Below are 20125 nucleotides of genomic sequence, written 5' to 3'. Positions count from 1 at the left end.
ATTCTTAGCTGAACATCTCTTTCCCAGCTACTGGCTGCCAGAAACTCATTGAAGTGGACGATGAACGCAAACTTCGTACCTTTTATGAGAAGCGTATGGCCACAGAAGTTGCTGCTGATGCTCTGGGTGAAGAATGGAAGGTTGGTTACTGAATTAAATTGTTTTTAGCTGTTGGAGAAATAGCGCTATTGGTTATTGGTGTATGTAGCCGAGTAGGAACTACTCCGGGTTCTGTCTTATGACCTTGCTTGGGTTACTTCTACATGTCTGTTTAGAGCTGTCACCTTGCAGGGTTCTGTGTACATCAAAGGGTAAAGTAAAGTTCTTTAAGGGGCGCCTGGGTGGCTCAGTCGTTAAGCATCTGCCTTCGGCTCAGGTCATGGTCCCAGGGTCCTGGAATCGAGCCCCGCATCGGGCTCCCTGCTTCGCCGGAAGCCTGCTTCTCCATCTCCCACTCTCCCTGTGTTTCTCTCTGTCAAATAAGTAAAATCTTTAAGAAGTTCTTTAAAAAGTGCTAACAAGGGTTGTTTCTGTTTGGTAGCTCGTTTGTACTTCGGTTTCTTAACAATCTTTCCCTCGCTGGAACTGTTACATCTAGTAAAACATAGGTTAGAAATAGGACTTGAAAGGAATTTTCTAATCTTGGCAAATTGGAAGATGTACACAAAACTTAGTAACCAGAGAAAACTGTAAATTTCAAATTGTTTTAGCACACTTCCTAGGATTTAAGGGCCATAATCCTTTATTTTACAACGTGTCGTATTCTGCAGGGTTATGTGGTCCGAATCAGTGGTGGCAATGACAAACAGGGCTTCCCCATGAAGCAGGGTGTCTTGACCCATGGTCGTGTCCGCCTGCTGCTGAGTAAGGGGCATTCCTGCTATAGACCAAGGAGGACTGGAGAGAGAAAGCGCAAATCTGTTCGGGGTTGCATTGTGGATGCCAATCTCAGTGTTCTCAACTTGGTCATTGTAAAAAAAGGTGAGGTTTACTTGTGTTCTTGAGTTCAGTTTCTCTTTACATGGATTTAAAAGCTGATTACCCAAATGCTTTTTCATTTTCACTTGCAGTATCCACAGTTTGACCATTGGACTTGTTTACCAATGCATAAACAGTAATTACGGTTCCTGTTCGTAAAAAAGTTGTGGAATTAAAAGGTCTGATCATTTTCCTCTTTTAGGGGAGAAGGATATTCCTGGACTCACTGATACTACTGTGCCTCGTCGCCTGGGGCCCAAAAGAGCCAGCAGAATCCGCAAACTTTTCAATCTCTCTAAAGAAGATGATGTCCGCCAGTATGTTGTGAGAAAGCCCCTAAACAAAGAAGGTAGGGGAGATTATGCAATTTAGGGTTTGCTTAATCTTGTCTGTAGCATTTTGTGCACATATTAGAAAGTCCACCTGTTATGTATTTAGCAGGAGTTTAAGTATTTTAGGAAAATACTGGGAAGAGGGTCAAGATCGGCACTTGTTACTAATCCTTGTTGTATCTGATGCTTCTCTAGAGTATTACAATTTTACTTGAAATTTTCCCTGAGCTACTCATGTATGCTTATCTGAAGTTAACTTAGCAGACCTAAGGTTCATTACTTTGGGTTAGGAGTTGGGAAAATGATAGAAAATTCTGGGACTATGGTTGAATGTGCTGACTTCCCACCCACTTTTGCTTTCTTTACATATTAGGGTTCTGTTTGTTTACAGACGAAGTAATGCTTTCATCAGCTGAAGTTGCTGTTAAGTCCTGGCCCTCATTTTCTTAATCTGAGATGTGGATAGCAGTACTGGGAGTTGTGGACATTAGAACAAAAATATTTCATTCAGAATCCTAGGAACAGGTGTTTGGGGTTTTGGAGCTTTAATATTTTGAGATGGTATATAGTAGATAACGTGGTTTGTTAGGGAACATGACCCATCACCGGTGAGGCAGCAGTGTTCTGTGACATGACTATTTCTTAGTAAAGTGTATGAGTATTTCTTTCCATTATGTGGAGTAAAGAGCATGTCCATTCAGGTGGGTTTTCCTGACAAATGTGAAAAAAACTGGTTGGGTTTTGGTGCTGGGTACTTAAAAACCTAAAACCTACACCTGGCATATGGCGAGTGCTCATGGGTCACTCCAAATATCTGAACCACCTGTGTGCGAGGTACTATTTTAAGTGTTGGTGATATAGTATAAAAGGACAAGTTATTCTCCTGTGGTTTACGCTTAAAAAAGAAATAGCAGGGGCGCCTGGGTGGCTCAGTCGGTTAAGTGTCTGCCTTCAGCTCAGGTCCTGGGATCGAGCCCCACATCAGGCTCCTTGCTTTGCAGGGAGTGCGCTTCTCCCTCTCCTCCCTGCTTGTACTCTGTCCTCCTCTCTCAAATAAAATCTTTTTTAAAAAAAGAAAGAAATGGCAGGTACATGGCAGTTGGCTAATAAACACCACTGGCAATACCAGTGTAGTAAGTGTTGTAGTTAACAGGTGTTTATAGCATGGTTCTTTTATCTTTATAATTAAGATGTTTGACTTTTAGCAAAACCTGAACAATTACTTAGTTCTAGAATATTTGCCTGAGCTATTTGTTACTCTCACCAGGTGTCTACAAACAAATGATTACATCTAAAGAGACATCTGCTCCAAAGCAGATCTATAATCCATAGGATTTGGGACTTAGAGCACACGGGCTAAGTGAAGATACTCTATGAACACTGTGCTGCACATTTTAATGTTAATGGTTTTGTTCCCCAGATTGGCAGGATCTGCCTTGGCAAATACCAGATGCAAGCATAAATGGGATTTCAGAGTATGGTTAGGGTAGTGGTGCAGATAGAGCTTAGTTTTCATAGATGAGTTTACACAGGCACAGTTAATACAGTTTTAAACTAATGCTCCTGTGTCTTAGAGTACAAAATATGTAATACCCTACAAAGACAGTGTAATTGTGGAAGGGAAACCAAAGTTGAGTAGAAAAAAGCTTGGGGTATGACTCCCCCGCCCCCCCCCAAGCAGAGTAGCCTAAATTTACATACGGTCTTGAAGTTGACATCCAAATTAGTGGTGTAGTTTAATGAGCCGTTTGAGGATTAAATGTGCTAATCAGGAAAACACTGGCACCTAGTAGACAAAGTTAATCTCTTCACTTTTCAGAAGGACTTACCAGTTTCTATTTTGAGAATATTTAGCCCATCTTGGCTTTTTGTTGACAGGGTAGGAAGTCTATTAGATTTGACTTAAAAGGCCTCATACAGGTAAGTTTTCCTACAGTAGTCCTGTTAGTAATGTTTTTAAAATGTAGATCCTAATGAACACGGGTATTCTTGAGAAGTGTTTGAATCATCATCTGAATTTTCAGGTAAAAAACCTAGAACCAAAGCGCCTAAGATTCAGCGTCTTGTTACCCCACGTGTCCTCCAGCACAAACGGCGGCGTATTGCTTTGAAGAAGCAGCGCACTAAGAAAAATAAGGAAGAGGCTGCAGAATACGCTAAACTTTTGGCCAAGAGAATGAAGGTAAGTCAAGAAGACTGGGGGTGGGAAATCAGGCCTGACTTTGGATTTTTAAGCCAGACAATCTATAACTGCTTTTTTGTTTTGTTTAGGAGGCCAAAGAAAAACGCCAGGAACAGATTGCCAAGAGACGGAGGCTGTCCTCTCTGAGAGCTTCTACCTCTAAGTCTGAGTCCAGTCAAAAATGAGATTTTCTATGAGTGACAAATAAATAAGATCAGACATCAAATCCCCTTTATTGACTTTTCATTGATGACAAAACATAGATAAATGGAGAGAAAACTGAGATAAGGGAATATCGTATATAGCAATATGGTGTATAAAGTGTTCTAGAGATACTTGAAAGTGATACTTTCAAGGTGAGAGGCTGAGACCATACTGTAACAGTGGGACAGATGGCCAATACGGAATTTCTTTTTGAGATGGGTGAATGGCTCAGGAAAGGATTTTGTGCATAAGGTACCTATTGCTTTTTCAGCAAGGCATGGAACAATTTGGGGGAAATAAAAGGACTAGGACTATTTTTTCGTACACTTTATTTTGAGGAATACAGTTTTAAACATCCATACACAATATATGAAAAGTGCCCTTAAGATGGACATTTGTCACATGTAAAAAAGATACCTTGTTAAAAGCATAGTTAACAGATAACATCTTAAAACCGTTCACAAAGCTTTCAAAACCAGTGCAAATTTTATTAACAAAAGCTTTTCAACTCTAGTGAATTGTTACTCGTGCATTTTATGGTTTCACACTGTGCCTTTAAGAAACACTTGGATTGATGAAGGATGCACAAAGAGAAAATATACTGTTTTCTAATGTAGCCTGTCTAGTTTCTATAGTAACTGCAGTTAGAACTAACCTTTACAGACTAGAAGGCTCTTAAAAAGGCACATTAGGCTTTAAGGGTGAAGAACTGGAGTTCCTTATTTGCTGGAGTGTATGTTTTAACCACAGGTGAGTAAAATTTTCAACTGCTTTAATATAGAGACTGAAGCTGTGCTTGCACTTAAAGTTTTGCTTATCAATCACGTGCGGATCTGACCAAAATGTAGATTGTGATTCAGAAGATTTGCGGCCCCAGAATCTACATTACTAGTAACTTTCCAGGTAATGTCAATAATGCCAGTCCCTGGACTAGACTAGCTGAGAAGATTCTTAGACAAAAGGGAGATCCATGTTACTCTTAATACATGGTATTAAAAAGTTACAGAACGTGAAAAACTAATTGGCAATTGGTGTTATATAAATTAAGATTGAACTAAAAAAGCATAAAGGGAAAATTTTTAAGTGATAACGCAAAATAAAAAGGAATAAACACTGCAGTCACAAGGGGTAACTTAAAGGCCGGAGTTACTGTACTAAGCAGTACCTGGTTGATTTTAACACAAAATGAGCACCACCACCATGCTTGCTTGTATCAAGGAGTGCAGTCACTAAAGTGGACAGATAATGGCTGAGCTAGGCTGTTCTAGTTTGTTAATTCTGGCAGATTTAAGATGGAGAACTACTTTTCAAAAGGGGGAATGCTGGAGAGTATTTCAATAGTAAGAATGTTTAATCCTGCATTACTAGTTTGTACTAAGAATGAAGTTAAGAGCAACAATTGACTCTCCCACAATTAAAGGATTCATTTACGCTTTTATTATGCTTGCATAGTTATAACAGTCTTAACCACATAGGTTGCTATAATCTACAAAATGCAGCCAAAATCAAATCAGACTATCAAATCCAAAACTAGTATAAGGTAATGCTAAATATCTGGACTAATTTGAAAGATTGCAGAAGTTCTCAGGCTTTTAAGTTTCATACATTGCTATGAGTCACTCCAGACCTTTCTAAACGTATGGATAATGACTGCATATCTGGCCTTACAGTTTTGTTCGCAGTAAATTTTTAGTGGTCCCCTTTCTGTGGTAGGTGCTAGAAAAGGCCTTTATGCACTTTAAACACAAAACAGCCCCTATTTCTAAATGAAAGCAGGCTAAGGTTTCCAATGTATAATGGCTGAGATGTTATAAAAAGTTACTAGAAATTGTATATTTTAGTACAGTATAGCCAAATCTTAAATGAGTAAGGAGATCTTCGTTACACTTACTAACAGGAAGTGCTCTGGTAAGTAATTTAGTTCAAGTTAAGACTACCGAGAAGTGGAAAAACAATATGGGAACTCTAAAATAGAATTGTACACATTTCAGGAGCCTTAAAGATGTGACAGAGACAAGCACAGCAAACTTAAGAATTTTGCATTTTATTCATCCTCAAGCTTTTATGCAAGGTAATTCCAAACTTTGTTGGGGAAATAAGTGTTAAGTACCAAGTATTAAGCTGCAAAAATATATACTCTGAGATAGTGCAAATGATCCATTTTTAAGGTAATGAGAGTTGTACATAATTTCTGACAAGTTCTTTCACTCTAATTTCATAATAAATTGAAATGAAATCTGCATAGATTAGATTAGCCCTGAAATGTTGAAAGACTGGTACAGTAACAATTTTTAAAAGATTACACCAGGTGGGAGATTTGGGCTGTTAACTGTACCACCTGGAAATATTTTTATCAACTGTTTTAGTCATCTGCATAATTACTGTAAAAGTACACATAACCATTGGTTTTTTAAACCTTGGAGAGAGTTAAGGCAAACTTAACTGTTCATAAGGGCTGTTTTTAATGGAAAGGCATGATAAATGGCAGGCATGTGAGGTCATGACTTTCTTGAACCTACTGGCAAGAAGCTCAAGAAGCTTTTAACATTTTAAGACTTAATTGATCCATCCTAAAAAACTATTTACAAATGCACAAATAATAAGCATACAAATTAAATATATAAGAATAAAATTTCTGTATGCAGTGCAAGTTTATCCCACAGGTTTTTAAAAGTGACCAATAGCAACAGTTTATGTACCTGAACAATTTCAGGTACAAAAAAATCAACATGAGCATTTTAAGCATGTTCCAATTTTGTAAATTATGAGGGTGATTTAATTTCATTTAAACTATATGATTGGCTCATTTATTTCCAATCTTAAAGCTGTTGCAAATTAACACGGTATTTGGGAAGAGGATGAAAGTATCTTGGATATTCAAGATAAAATCCACTAAGGAAGAGAATACGTAATATGGATGAAGAAATACAGGCAAGGCTGTCATCAGACTTTAAGGTAATTTTGATTAATGACTACAGCTGAGTTTAGTTGTAGTCATTTAATAGTTGCAGACCCCTTTCAGAAAATTGTATTGCAACACGCAGTCTAAGAATTTTAATAAATATCATATGGCTGTACATACAAATACCTACACAGCCACACATATATACACACATACACAAATAGTTGCCCTTATAAAATTGAGATTTCATTTGTTTTGGGGTTAGGCAAGTTTACATTAAACTGCTATTCCCCAAGACCAACAACTTCAAATATAAACAAAATGCCAAGAATGAATATAGTTTCGCATTATCAAACTACATATAATGAGAAATCCTAAAACAGTTCTCAAGCAGAGGCAGATGAACCACTCAGAAGTTGCAAACCTTCAGATATTAACCCTGGGGCATTTTTATGACATTTTTACTTTGTGAGATGATTCCATATGAATTACATTTCATTACATACTGTCCCAAGAGTTAACTTCATTTCCCTTTCATCAATTGTTAGCATTTGGAACAAACCTTCAATGTTTGCCAAATGAATCTATTCCCTCAAGCTTTGTCAAAAATCTAGTGAACATCTTACTTAAATGAGAGGCGCTCCAAAACACTTCCTGCACCATTCCATACTGATACTTGGTGGAGCATCAATTTTCTGCAACTTTTCAAGAATCTCTGAAGATAGATTATTGTATGCAAGTCCATATTCATTGTCAAAAGCCTCTGAAAGACATTTTCAAAAATGCAGTTACAATTTGTTAAAAAGTCATAGGCTGAAAAATGGTAATTTCATATATATCTATAAACTGTATTTAAAAGTAGAAATCCTTGGAAAGGTAAGGGCAGCATGCCAATTACAACTTTGTAAATTACTTCAGAAAATGAAAGAACCTCCTTTAGTAATACTTAAGTAACCAACTTACCAATATCAATATTCTCTCTTCCAAGAGATACTAATGATAAGAAGAGGATTTCTCGGTATAAACTCCTATAAAACAAATGTTTTTAAAGTTAATGGGCACAGAGCATAAAAATACACACATGAAGGTTTTGTAAAATGGTGAAAAATGATTACATTTTATAGTTAACAGTAATGTATCCGTGTCCGTGTCGTGGTTTTGATATAACACTACAGTTAGAAGTCACCTTTAGGGGAAGTTGGGTGAAAAGTATGGTGAATTCTGTGCTACTCTTTGCAACTTTGGATTGCTATTTCAAATGAAAAAGTTATGGACATAAGACTAAACACTAAAAACTACTTTAAATGGCTTATTTTAACTTTTATAACATTTTAACAATATAAATACAGTTGACCTTGGACAACATGGGATTGAATTTCATGGGTCCACCTGTGTGTTGGGTTTTTTCCCCCAATACAGCGAGTACTGTAAAGGTATTTTCTCTAGTAACTTTATTGTAAGAATCCGTTATATAATACAACATACAAAATGTGTTAGCTATTTGTTATTGTTAGGACTTCTGGTCAACAGCTATTAAGTTTCGGGGTAGTCAAAAATTATACACAGATTATCAATTGCATGGGGGGGTCATTCAAAGGTCAACTATAATAGGTAACTGTTTTAACTCTACTTTGCAATTAAAATTTGCAAAAGCAGAGTCTCCTCTCAGATTAATTTTTAAGTAAGTTAGGGGTCTAAAACCCTTGGACACTGAAAAGTGTGGTCTCTTTACTATTTAATCCAATGATAAAGGATAAACTATATTTGGTTTGTGAACATGAAAGTTTCACAAATTAAACCTTAAAAATGAGCTTCATAGCTCAGTTAAAAATGAAGGAAAGCTAAAGAACTGATTTCCGAGTACTTAACATAGAAAAAAAATTAGTAATGCTAATTCTGATAATGCTTCATATGTAGCTTTGTTTAGAAGCTTCAGAAGTCGTAACATATCCTCTCTCATTTTCCTTCCTTGCTTTATTTAAACTACAGATGCTTGAAACTAGCTGCTCTTTAGACTGTGAAGGTCATCTGTATCTCAACTGTTGAGATTACAAAAGGATCCATTCATTTTCATTATCAGTTCACGCTCTACCACTTCTGAGGTTATCTTCAAAGATGCCATGACCAAAGAAACTTGTAGAGGATCTGGAAACTGTTAGTATTTGGTAGCATTTATTATGCCACCTTTTCTGAAGTCTCCCCTGCAAAATTCACTTATATTGAGACTGGGATGAGTACTGATCTAAGCCTGTTGGCGGACAATAGTAAGAGGATCAGGAAAGCTCCATATCCTTTGTAATTTACTGTTTCCATTGCTTTCCTAAATTGTTTCTATTCCTAAACAGGTTTTTTTTAATGTCCCACAAGAAAATAAAAGATAAGACGTGCAGGTATGACAGGGCCTGAACAAGCAGTACATATGTATAAAGTCACTGCTAACAAATTCATAGAAGATTTCCGGTGAATAGCAGTAATGTTTCCCAAAGACTCTACATTTTAGACATGAATGAATGACTTCCTAAAATTTATTCCTCCACACACAACTTTTGTAATGTTTGCTCAACTATGAACATTTACAACTAGAGATATTTTTAAAATAATACTTAAACATGAAATTATCTTGAGTGGCATGAAGCAAAAACTGGATTCCTACCTTTGTCTTTTCATGTCTGGCTTTATTAGCTGTGAAAGTAGATTGATGGGTTTAAGAACATCATTATGTTGAATACTCTGCCTGATGGTTTCTACTAAAGTGCTTGTGGCTTCTTGTTCCTCTGATAGGAGAGACAATTTCTTTTCAGAATCTAATAATAAGAACACAGTAAGAATACTCTAATTATTAAAAAAAAAAAAAAAAGTTTTTTCCCCAGAGTTGTAGCATTTTTAGTCTTTTATTCAACATCGCCTCCCCCTTACCAGTAAAATTATGTGTCAATGTGACCAGCTAAAAATTATTTTTCCTGCTTTCTTTGGATAGTAAAGTCCTGTCCCTTTGCTTTTTCCCTGAACACAGGGGTTCCTTCTTCAGGCTGGGATGTGATAGCTTGTACTCTAGCAGCAATCTTGTTACCACCATGAAGCAACTGATGGAAAAGTGAGACACAACACCAGGAGCCTGGGTCGCTGATGACAGGAGGTGCCTCCCAGTCCTGGAGTGTCTATTTCATAACTTATTTATGTGAAAGAATAATCTTTACCTGTTTAAGCTTCTGTTATTTGCTATTAAATATAGCAGAGTATAATCCTAATTGATACAAGGGTAATTCCAGAATTAAGAAATATTTATATAGATTTCATAAATTACAAAAGTGCTTGAGTCTATATTGGGATTTAATCATGCTAACTTTAAAAATACACAAAATCGGAGCGCCTGGGTGGCTCAGTCAGTTAAGCATCCAACTCTTGGTTGGGCAGAGTCCTCATAAATGGGTTAGTGCCTGTTAAAAAAAGGAGGGGGGACGGGTTACCAGAGTTCCCTCATCCCTTCTGCTATATGAAAGGATATAATGAGAAGTCTGCAACCTGGAAGAGGGCCCCGAACTGCCATGCTGGCACCATGATCTTGGACTTCCAGCCTGCAGAACTGTGAGAAATACACTTCTGTTGTTAATAAGCTACCCAGTCTGTGGTATTTTGTTATAGCAGCCAGAATGGACTAAAACAGATCCTTTGCCCATTTCTTAAATGGGTTGTCTTTTTATTGCTGAGTCGTAAGAGTTCTTTATACATTTTGAGTATAAATCTTTTTTAAGTTTTATTATTTGCACATATCTTTCCCCCCTTCTATGCGTTAACGTGTTTTTTTTTTTTTTGATGGTTTATTTTTCAGCACAGAAGTTTTTATTTTGATTAAGTCCAATTTATCTACTTTTTCTTTTCTCACTTGTGCTTTTGGTGGTGTTGTATCTAAGAAGGTCTGTCCTATACAAGGTCAGGAATGTTTACTATGTTTTCTTCTAAGAGTTCTTTTGCTTTTACATTTAGATCTATGATCCATTTTGAGTTCATTTTTATGTATAATATGAGGAGGTGCTCCAACTTCGGGGTTTTTTTGTTTTTTTGCATGATGCTCCAGTTGTCCCAGCACCATTTATTAAAAACACTATTCTTTATCCACTGAATGGTCTTGGCACTCTTGTTGAAAGACACATGACTATACATATGAGAGTTTATTTCTGGAAACTCAGCTCTATTCTATTGACATAGATAGACAGATAGATAGATAAGATAGATAGTAATCTCCCTATGCCAGTATCCCACTTTCTTTTCTTTTTTTTTTTTTTAAAGAGAAAGAGAAAGTGCCAGCAGGGAGGGGCAGAGGGAGAGGGGAGATAATCCCAAGCAGGCTCCACACTCCAGTGCAGACCCCGATGTTGGGCTCAATCTCAGGACTGTGAGATGACCTGAGCCAAAATCAAGAGTCGGACATTTAACCAACTAAGCCACCCAGGTACCCCAATATCCCACTTTCTTTATTACAACTTTGTTCTTTTTCAAGATTGGGCTATTCTGGGTCCCTTATCCATATGAGTTTTAGGATAGGATTGTCAATTTCTATAAAAAAAGCCACCCTGATTTTTGGTAGAGATTGTGTTGGATCTGTAGCTCAATCTGGAAATACTGCACTGCCATCTTAATATTAAATCTTCCAATCTATAAACATGGAATTTCTTACCATTTATTTAGGTCTTCTCTAGCTTTGTCCTTCTGCTTTATTTATTCCTATTTTATTTTTTTAAGATTTTATTTTAGAGACAGAATATGCAAGCGGGGGAGGGGCAAAGGGAGAGGGAGAGAAATCCTCAAACAGACTCCCCGCTGAGCATCGAGCCGCATGTGGGGCTGATCCCAGAACCCTGAGATCATGATCTGAGCTGCAGAAATCAAGAGCTCAACCAACTGAGCCACCCAGGCACCCCTCTATTTTATTCTTTTTAATGCTATTGTAAATGGAATTATATTATTTTTGGATTATTCATTGAAAGTATACGGAAATAGTTAATTTCATTTTCATTCAATTAGCCAGCATATAGTACATCATTAGTTTTTGGTGTAGTGTTCGATGACTCATTAGTTGCATATAACACCCAGTGCTCATCACATCACATGCCCTCCTTAATGCGCATCACCAGTTACCCGATCCCCTCCATCCAATATACTGCAATTTTGCTGAAGTTACTAGTTCCATATAGTGTGTGTTCTCCTTGGAATTTTTATCTGTTAGATCACATAATCTACAAATACAGTTTTACTTCCTCCTTTCCAATTTGGATGTCTTATTTTCTTGCCTAATTGCACTACTGTAAGAACTTCCAGCACAATGCTGAACAAACAGGAAAAAAAGACATCCTTGTCTTGTTCCTGTACTTAGGGATAAAGTATTCAGTCTTTCACCATTAATTATGATGTCAACTGTGGGTTTTCACAGATGCTCATAATTAGGCTAAAGAAGTTTGTTTCCATTCCTAACTTGTTGAGTGTTTTTAACAAAGGATGACTGATTTTTGTCCTTTATTCTATTGGTATGGTATATTACATTACCTGATTTTCAAATACTAAACCAACACTGCATGCCTGGGATAAATTGCACTTAGTCATGATGTACAGTCCTTTTTCTGTATTGATGGGATTCAGGCTGGTAGCATTTTGTTGAAGATTTTTATATCGATATTCATACAGATTTTTAGTTTTCTTATGATGTCTTTTTTTTTTTCCTCTCTGCATAACACTGGCCTTCTCAACAAATCTCCCACTATTTCCAAGAGTGCTCTCATGCTTGAATTTCTCCACGCTCTGTTCCAAATAAAGTCATTTCCTTTGGGGAGGGTTTTAGAGCTCAATGTTCTGATGGCCTGCTTCTTCCCTTGGGCAAAATTTCTGAGCCACTGCTCTGTAGCTGGGTTTGGGCACAGTGGCCCTTCTCTTGGAATGACACTCCTGCTTTGTGAACAGGGGACTGGGCAGGGACAGTTGACTCTGGTTTTGTCAGCTTGCCTCTCCTGGCATAAAACCTCTGCCCTATGAGCAAGATGCACTGAGAACTGAGGCCCCAGTATTCTTGGCTTCCTGAAGCCGGGGTAGAAATGAATGGGTGCAGAGCAGAGGAAGTGAGCCTCCAGCTCTCCTGGAATTTAGCCTCGGCTATACAAAGCTGGGAGACTGAGAACTACTGGCAGCCTGTCTTTCCCGGAGAGATGCTGTAGCCCTTGGCTGGGAGCTGGGGGTGGGAGAGAACAGAATATGGTAGCTCAAACGCCACAGAAATTTCCTGGCTTTACTGAAATTTAGTATATTTTCTTGAACAAATGTTTTATTTTTTCTATACCCTTAGACATTACTTTCTAAAAATTTTTATTGTTGGGGCACCTGGGTGGCTCAGTTGGTTAAGCGTCTGCCTTCAGCTCAGGTCATGATCCCAGGGTCCTGGGATCGAGTCCCGCATCGGGCTCCTTGCTCAGCAGGGAGTCTGCTTCTCCCTCTCCCTGCCCCTCCCCCTGCTTGTGCTCTCTCTTTCTCTCTCTCTGTGTCAAATAAATAAATAAAACCTTAAAAAAATTTTTTTTATTGTTGAGGGGAGCCTGCCTGGCTCAGTCAGTTGAGCTTATGGCTCTTGATTTTGGCTCAGGTCATGATCTCAGTCAGGGTCATGAGATTGAACGCCGCATTGGGCTCTGCAATTGGGCAACTGGCGTGGAGCCTCCCCCTTAGGATTCCTTCTCTCTCTCCCTCTGTCCCTCCCTAACCCTACTCATGCTCTCAAAAAACACAAAAAACTGTTGAAGTATAGTTGACATACAATGTTATATTAGTTTCAGGTGTATAACACAGTGTTTTGGCAATTCTGTAGCTCACCACAGTGTATAGTCACCATGTGTCACCATAAAACATTACTATGTTATCTTTGCTGTAGTTCTCATCTCTGTGATTTTATTATATAACTGGAAGTTTCTCTCTCTTAATCCCCTCCACCTATTGTGTTCATTCCTCACAACCCTCCCCTCTGGCAACTACCAGTTTGTTCTCTGATTTAGGCCTGTTTCTGGTTGTTTTTTTTTTTTTTTTCTGGATTCCACATGTAATAAGTGAAATCATATAGTATTTGTCTTTCTCTAACTTATTTCACTTAGCATAATGCCCTCAACGTCCATCCATGATACTGCAAATGGCAAGATCTTATTTTTAATGGCTGAGTAATATTCCATTATGTAATATTCCACACACCTCTATCTTCTTTATCAATTCATATCTGTTGATGGACACTTAGGTTACTTCCAAATCTTGGCTACTATTAATAATGCTGCAGCAAACACAGGGGTGCATATATCTTTTGAACTAGTGTTTTTGTTTTCTTTGGGCAGATACCCAGTAGTGGAGTTACTGGATCATATGGTAGTTCTAGATTTAATTTTTTGAGAAACTCCATACCGTTTTCCACAGTGGCTGCACCAATTTACAGTCCCACCAACAGTGCACAAGGGTTCCCATTTCTCTACATCCTCACCAACACCTGTTCTTTCTACTCTTTTTGATATTAGCCATTCTGACTGGTGTGAGGTTCATTGTGGTTCTGATTCTAATTTCCCTGATGATTAGTGATTTTGAGCACCTTTTTGTGTATCTCTTGGCCATCTGAATGTCGTCTTTAGCAAAATGTCTTTTCAGGTGATCTGCCAATTTTTTAATTGGATTGTTTATTTGTTGTTGTTATGTCAGTTCTCTATATATTTTGGGTAATAACCCCTTGCCAAATGTATCATTTGCAAACTTATTCTCCCATTCAGCAGACTGCCTTTTCATTTTGTTGATGGTTTCCTTTGCTGTGCAACCTCTTTATTTTGATGTAGTCCCAAAAGTTCATTTTTGCTTTGGTTTCCCCAGCCTGAGGAGACATACCCATAAATGTTGCTTATGCTGAAGTCCAAGAGATTACTGCCTAAGTTTTCTTTTGGAGTTTTAGATTTTAGGTATCACATTTAGGTCTTTAAATCGTTTTGAGTTTATTTTCGTCTAGGGTCTAAGAGAAAGTAGCCCGGTTTCATGCTCTTGCCTGTAGCTATCTAATTTTCCCAGCACTATTTGTTGAAAAGACTTTTTCTCCATTATGTATCTCTTGCCTCTTTTGTCATAAGAGTAACTGGCCATATAAGCGTGGATTTATTTCTGGGCTCTGTATTCTGTTTCATTGATCTATATAACTATTTTAGTGCTAGTACCATACTATTTTGATTGTGTAGTGTATCTTGAAATCTGGGATTGTGAACTTCCAGCTTTGTTCCTCTTTCTCAAAATTATTTTGTCTATTTGGGATCTTTTTTAGTTCCATACAATTTATGATAACTTGTTCTAATTCTGTGAAAAATGCTATTGGTATTTGGATTGCATTGAATCTGTATATTGCTTTGGGTAGTGTGGACATTTTAATGATACTAATTCTTCCAATCCACGAACATGTTATATCTTTCCATTTGTTTATCTTCAATTTCTTTCATCAGTGTCCCAGTTTTCAGAGTATAGGTCTTTTACCTACTTTGTTAAACGTATTCCTTGGTATTTTATCCTTTCTGGTACAATTCTAAATAGAAATGTTTTCTTAATTTCTCTTCCTGCTACATTGTTTTTAGTGTATAGAAATGCTATCAATTTCTGGCTATTACTTACATAAATTTACTGAATTATAATAGTTTTTTGGTGAAGTCTTGCAGGTTTTCTATATATACTATGTCATCTTCAAATAGTAAAAGTTTTACTTGCTCCTTTCAAATTTGGAATCTTCTATTTCTTGTCTGACTGCTGTGGCTATGATTTCCAGTACTATGGTGAATAAAAGTCGTAAGGGTAGACATCCTTGTCTTGTTCCTGACCTTAGAGGAAAAGTTTTCAGTTTTCACCACTGAGTATAATGTTAGCTGTGGGTTTTTCATATATGGTTTTTATTATGTTGAGGTATGTTCCCTCTAAACCTACTTTGTTGAGATTTTTTTTATCATGACTGGATGTTCTACTTTGTCAAATGCTTTTTCAGCACCTAATGAGATGATCATCACATGGTTTTTATCCTTTTATTAATCACATTAATTCATTTGGGAATATAGAACCATTGTTGCATCCCTGGAATAAATCTTACTTATGGTAAATGATCCTTTTAATATATTGTTGAATTTGGTTTGCTAATATTTTATTAAGGATTTCTGCATTTATGTTCATCAGGGATATTGGCCAGTAGTTTTCTTTTTGGTAGTGTCTTTATCTGGTTTTGGTATCAGGGTAATGCTGGCCTTGTGGAATGAATCTGGAAGTTTTCCTTCCTCCTGTATTTTTTGGAATAGCTTAAAAAGACCAGGTATTAACTCTTAAATGTTTGACAGAATTCACAGGTGAAGCCATCTGGTCCTGGATTTTTGCTTGTTGGGCGTTTTTTGATTACTGATTCAATTGCATTACTAGTAATCAGTCTGCTCAGATTTTCTATTTCTTTCTCATTCAGTTTTGGAAGACTATGTTTCTAGGAATTTACCCATTTCTCCTAGGTACAATTTGCTGGATATAATTTTTCACAGTATTATTATAATCCTCTGTATTTCTGTGGTGTTAGTTGTTATTTCTCCTCTTTCATTTCTGATCTTATTTGAGACCTCTTTTTTTCTTAATGAGTCTGGCTAAAGGTTTATCAATTTTGTTTACCTTTTCAAGAAACCAGCTCTTGGTTTCATTGATCTTTTCTACCTTTATTATTTCCTTCCTTTTAACTTTGAGCTTTGTTCTTTTTCTAGTTCCTTTAGATGTTAGTAGTTTGAGATTTTTGTGGTCTTTTGACATAGGCCTGTGGCGCTGTAAACTTCCCTCTTAAAACTGCTTTTGCTGCATCCCGAAGATTTTGGACTGTTGTGTTTCCATTTTCATTTACCTCCATGTATTTTTTTTTTTTTTTTTTTTAAATTTCCTTCATCGACCCATTGCTTGTTTAAGAGCATGTTGGTTAGCCTCCACCTGTTTGTTTCTTCCAGTATTTTCCTTGTACTTGATTTCCAGTTTCACACTGTTGTGGTCAAGAAAGATGCATGATAGGATTTCAGTCTTCTTAAATTTATTACGATTTGTTTTGCAGCCCAACATTTATCCTGGACAGTGTTCCATGTGCACTTGAAAAGAATGTGTGTTTTGAGGTGAAATATTCTGCATATATCTCTTTAGTTTCTTTATATATTTAGGTGCTCCTATGTTGGGTGCTTAGACATTCAAAACTGTTATATCTTATTCTTGGATTGATCCTGTTATCATTATATAAGGCCCTTGTCTCTTGCTACACTCTTTGTTTATAGTCTATTTTTTTGTCTGATAAAAGTATTGCTACCCTAGTTGCTTTTGTTTGCTTCCATTTGCATGGAGTATCTTTTTCCATCCCTTCACTTTCATTCTCTGTATATCTTTAGGTCTAAGGCAGCATAATCCATTCTGTCCCCCTCTTTTGACTAGAGCATTTAATCCATTTACATTTAAAGTTATTATTGATAGGTATATACTTATTGCCATTTTGTTACTTGTTTTCTGGTTGTTTTTGTGGTTCTCTTTTCCTTCTCTTGCTCTCTTCCTTGTAGTTTGAGGGCTTTCTTTAGTGTTATGCTTAGATTCCTTTCTCTTTATTATTTTTTGTATCTATTATAGGTTTGTGATTTGTGGTTACCATGGAATTCATATATAACACTGTATGTATATAGCATTCTATATTAAGCTAATGGTCACTTAAGTTTGGACACATTTTTAAAGCACTAAATGTTTACTCCCCCTCCATAATGTCCTATTTTACTTTTTGTGTATTCCTTTACTGATTTTTGTAGATACAATCCTGTCATAATTTTCTTCTATTTATGGCCTTCTCTTTCCACTTAAAAAATTCCACTTAACATTTCTTTTAAGGCTTGTTTAATAGTTATGGATTCCTTTTAACTTTTCTTTTTGACAAACTCCTTCTCTCTCCTTCAATTCTGAATGATAACCTTGCCCGGCAGAGTATTCTTTGTTGTAGGTTTTTTCATTTAACCACTTGATCATGCTCCTCCCTTTTGGCATGCGAAGTTTCTGTTGAGAAATCAGCTGCCTTATGGGGTTTCCCTTGTATGTAACAGTTTTATTTTCTCTCGTTTTAAAATCCTCTAGCTTTAATTTTGCCATTTTAATTGTGTGTCTTGGTGTGGCCTGCTTGGGCTCATCTTCTTAGGGGCTTTCTGTGCTTGCTGGACCTGGGTGTCTATGTCCTTCCTCAGATTAGGAAAAATCTTTCATTTGGGATATATTCCTCTGTCTCTTCATTTTGTCTAACTCTGTGTTTCTCTATATTAGGTAGGTCAGCTGTCTCTCCCGGTCCTGCAAGTAGTGGCCTTGTGCGGAAGAGGTCCTGTGGTGCCCTACAGCGCAATCCCCCCAGTCACCAGAACCAGGTACTCCAAGAGCTTTCCCTTTGTGGGCTGCATGTGTCCTCTTGTTGTGGCTGAGCTGTGACTGCCTCGGGCATGCTGGTGGGTGGGGCTGGCCCTCAGCCCAGCTGGCTGCAATAACCCGCTGCAGGTGCACTGGGCAGGGTTTGAGAGGTCAGCTGCAGCCACCACGAGCCCGCTGGTGGGTGGGGCTTGCCCTCAGCCCAGCTGGCTGCCATTAGCCTGTACTACTGCTGCAGGCACACTGACGGGTAAGGCTTGCTTCCTGTGCAGCCAGTTAAGAGGCCTGAATGCAGGAACTGCAGACATGCTGGTGTGTGGGGTGGTTTACACCGCTGCCCCTCAGGGCAGGAGTCACTTCAGAAGGACACCTTTCCCAGCCAGGGCTGCCTTCGGATGTGGCAGGGCAGGAGCTACTTTGGAGGGGGGGAATGTCAGGGAGGGGCAGGCACTGCTGGTAAGTTACACAGAGACTGTCAAGCCTGGCTCCCCCAAGTGTCTAGCTATCTATCTAGGCTGGGGAAGGGCAAGACAAACAATGCCTGCCAGCACTTTTGTTCCCAGAGAACTATGCAGATCCCTGCCCCTTTGGTACATGTCTTAAAATTAGTCAATAAATCCCCTTTCACGTATACCCTAGGCACTTTTCGAGCTGCTGCTTTGCTGTGTTCCTGGCGAGTTACTGAGCATGCTGGTTCTTTAAAGGTGGGGACTCAGTTCCCTATCATCCTCGGGTTCTCCTGGACTTCAGCACTGCTGATTTTCAAAGCCAGATGTTATAGGGGCTTGTCTTCTCAGTCCAAGTCCCCAGGGCCGGGGGTGGGGTCTGATTCCCTCCTTCCTCCATGTTTGTGACGCCCCTCCCATTTGTGGTTAGTTGTGCTGGGAGTGGTCCCCAACTGCTGACACGGCCTTTCCTCTACAACTAGCTTGGGAAGACGCGGTTTGCCAGTCTTCCGGTCATTTTCAGAGTTAGTACAATACATGTAGCTGTTGCCTTGGTTTGGCTGTGGGACAAAATGAACTCAAGACCCTCCTACTCTGCTATCTTCTCATCTCCCTTTTTTTTAATAATTTTTTTTTTTTTTAAACAATTATGGTTGTTTTGCTGGGAAGTGGATCTCTGAAGCTCCTCTTCCAGAAATCACTGGAAGTCACTATCATTCCAGTTCTCATCCACTTAATTCTTATGTCTTTTGATGTCATTTACATGCCAGTTCTTCATTTAAAGCGGCCAAAATCGATTCATTCTTGAGAAACAAGGCCATTCTTGAGAGCTCTTTTATTCCCGTCACAAATTACAGAATATTTTGAAACACTTGTGCATTTCAAGAGAGGTAGGAAAATAACTGAAGAAATAGCAACTCTAATTCTATTATTTTTTTAAGTAGGCTCCATACCCAGCGTGGAGCCCAACATGGGGCCTGAACTCATGACCCCGAGATCAAAACCTAAGCTGAGATCAAGAGTCGGATGCTCAACTGACTGAGCCATACAGGTGCCCCCAATTCTATTTATTTTCTAGCATAAATTTCAAGGTTACTCTGCTTCTGTTTACAAAAAAAAAAAAAAATCAGAACTGAAACAACAACCAAAAGAACAAAAACAGCTTGTAATGTATTTAACCATAATTTTGTGATTAGCATTTTCAAAGGAAAAAATATTTTTTTTACTTAAAACTGGAAAAAAAAAATCCTAATACAAAATAGTAATAGATTTTTTTTAAAAAGTACAAAACAGTAAAAGTGAACTGTTCCCGGGGCGCCTGGGTGGCTCAGATGATTAAGCGTCTGCCTTCGGCTCAGGTCATGATCCCAGCATCCTGGGATCAAGTCCCGCATTGGGCTCCCTGCTCCTTGGGAGCCTGCTTCTCCCTCTGCCTCTCTGTCTCTCTCTGTCTCTCATGAATAAATAAATAAAATCTTTAAAAAAAAAAAAAAAGTGAACTGTTCCCTTTCCCATCTGAGGAGCCACTGGTAATAGTGGTTTTAGACCTTTTTATATGCATATATTAAAAACAGATATATATTTTTGGTGTTTTTTTTTTTTTTAAGATTGTATTTATTTATTTGACAGAGAGACCGTGAGAGAGGGA

The 20125-nt window shown here is 38.0% G+C and overlaps 2 protein-coding genes and 1 long non-coding RNA gene across 7 annotated transcripts in view; 2 read left to right on the top strand and 1 right to left on the bottom strand.

Annotated features, from left to right (window-relative positions):
- The first annotated feature begins 6 nt into the window (after nt 1-6).
- Nucleotides 7-3723, top strand: RPS6 (ribosomal protein S6). The gene is made up of 5 exons (XM_081803023.1): nt 7-140; nt 771-981; nt 1181-1327; nt 3335-3492; nt 3582-3723. The coding sequence occupies exons 1-5, from the start codon at nt 96-98 to the stop codon at nt 3675-3677; spliced, it is 657 nt and encodes a 218-aa protein (XP_081659149.1). The 5' UTR covers nt 7-95; the 3' UTR covers nt 3678-3723.
- A 285-nt stretch (nt 3724-4008) lies between these two features.
- DENND4C (DENN domain containing 4C) overlaps nt 4009-20125 on the bottom strand; it is a 115235-nt gene continuing 99118 nt past the window's right edge. For all 5 annotated transcript variants that reach the window (XM_081803012.1, XM_081803013.1, XM_081803011.1 and 2 more), the window contains 3 exons: nt 9252-9402; nt 7562-7626; nt 4009-7361 (listed from right to left, as the gene is read on the bottom strand). In XM_081803012.1, the coding sequence (XP_081659138.1) occupies nt 7225-7361; nt 7562-7626; nt 9252-9402 (353 nt within the window). In that variant the 3' untranslated portion in view covers nt 4009-7224. The remainder of the gene's footprint in view (nt 7362-7561; nt 7627-9251; nt 9403-20125) is intronic.
- Nucleotides 8488-19116, top strand: LOC115943813 (uncharacterized). Its single transcript, XR_014139999.1, has 4 exons — nt 8488-8752; nt 9612-11048; nt 17936-18033; nt 18671-19116. It is a non-coding gene; the product is annotated as an uncharacterized LOC115943813 (long non-coding RNA).

The sequence above is a fragment of the Leptonychotes weddellii genome, chromosome 14 (genome assembly GCF_054177405.1).
Source record: "Leptonychotes weddellii isolate Sample4059 chromosome 14, ASM5417740v2, whole genome shotgun sequence".
In the NCBI taxonomy this organism is placed as follows: Eukaryota; Metazoa; Chordata; class Mammalia; order Carnivora; family Phocidae; genus Leptonychotes; species Leptonychotes weddellii.
This window is presented reverse-complemented; position numbering and strand designations above follow the sequence as displayed.

Bases quoted from the DNA above. Each gene is read 5' to 3' on its own strand.
- RPS6 (XM_081803023.1), top strand. From the start codon at position 96: ATGGCCACAGAAGTTGCTGCTGATGCTCTGGGTGAAGAATGGAAG. The intron at 141-770 runs GTTGGTTACTGA...CGTATTCTGCAG, and splicing joins CTCTGGGTGAAGAATGGAAG to GGTTATGTGGTCCGAATCAG. The intron at 3,493-3,581 runs GTAAGTCAAGAA...TGTTTTGTTTAG, and splicing joins TTTTGGCCAAGAGAATGAAG to GAGGCCAAAGAAAAACGCCA.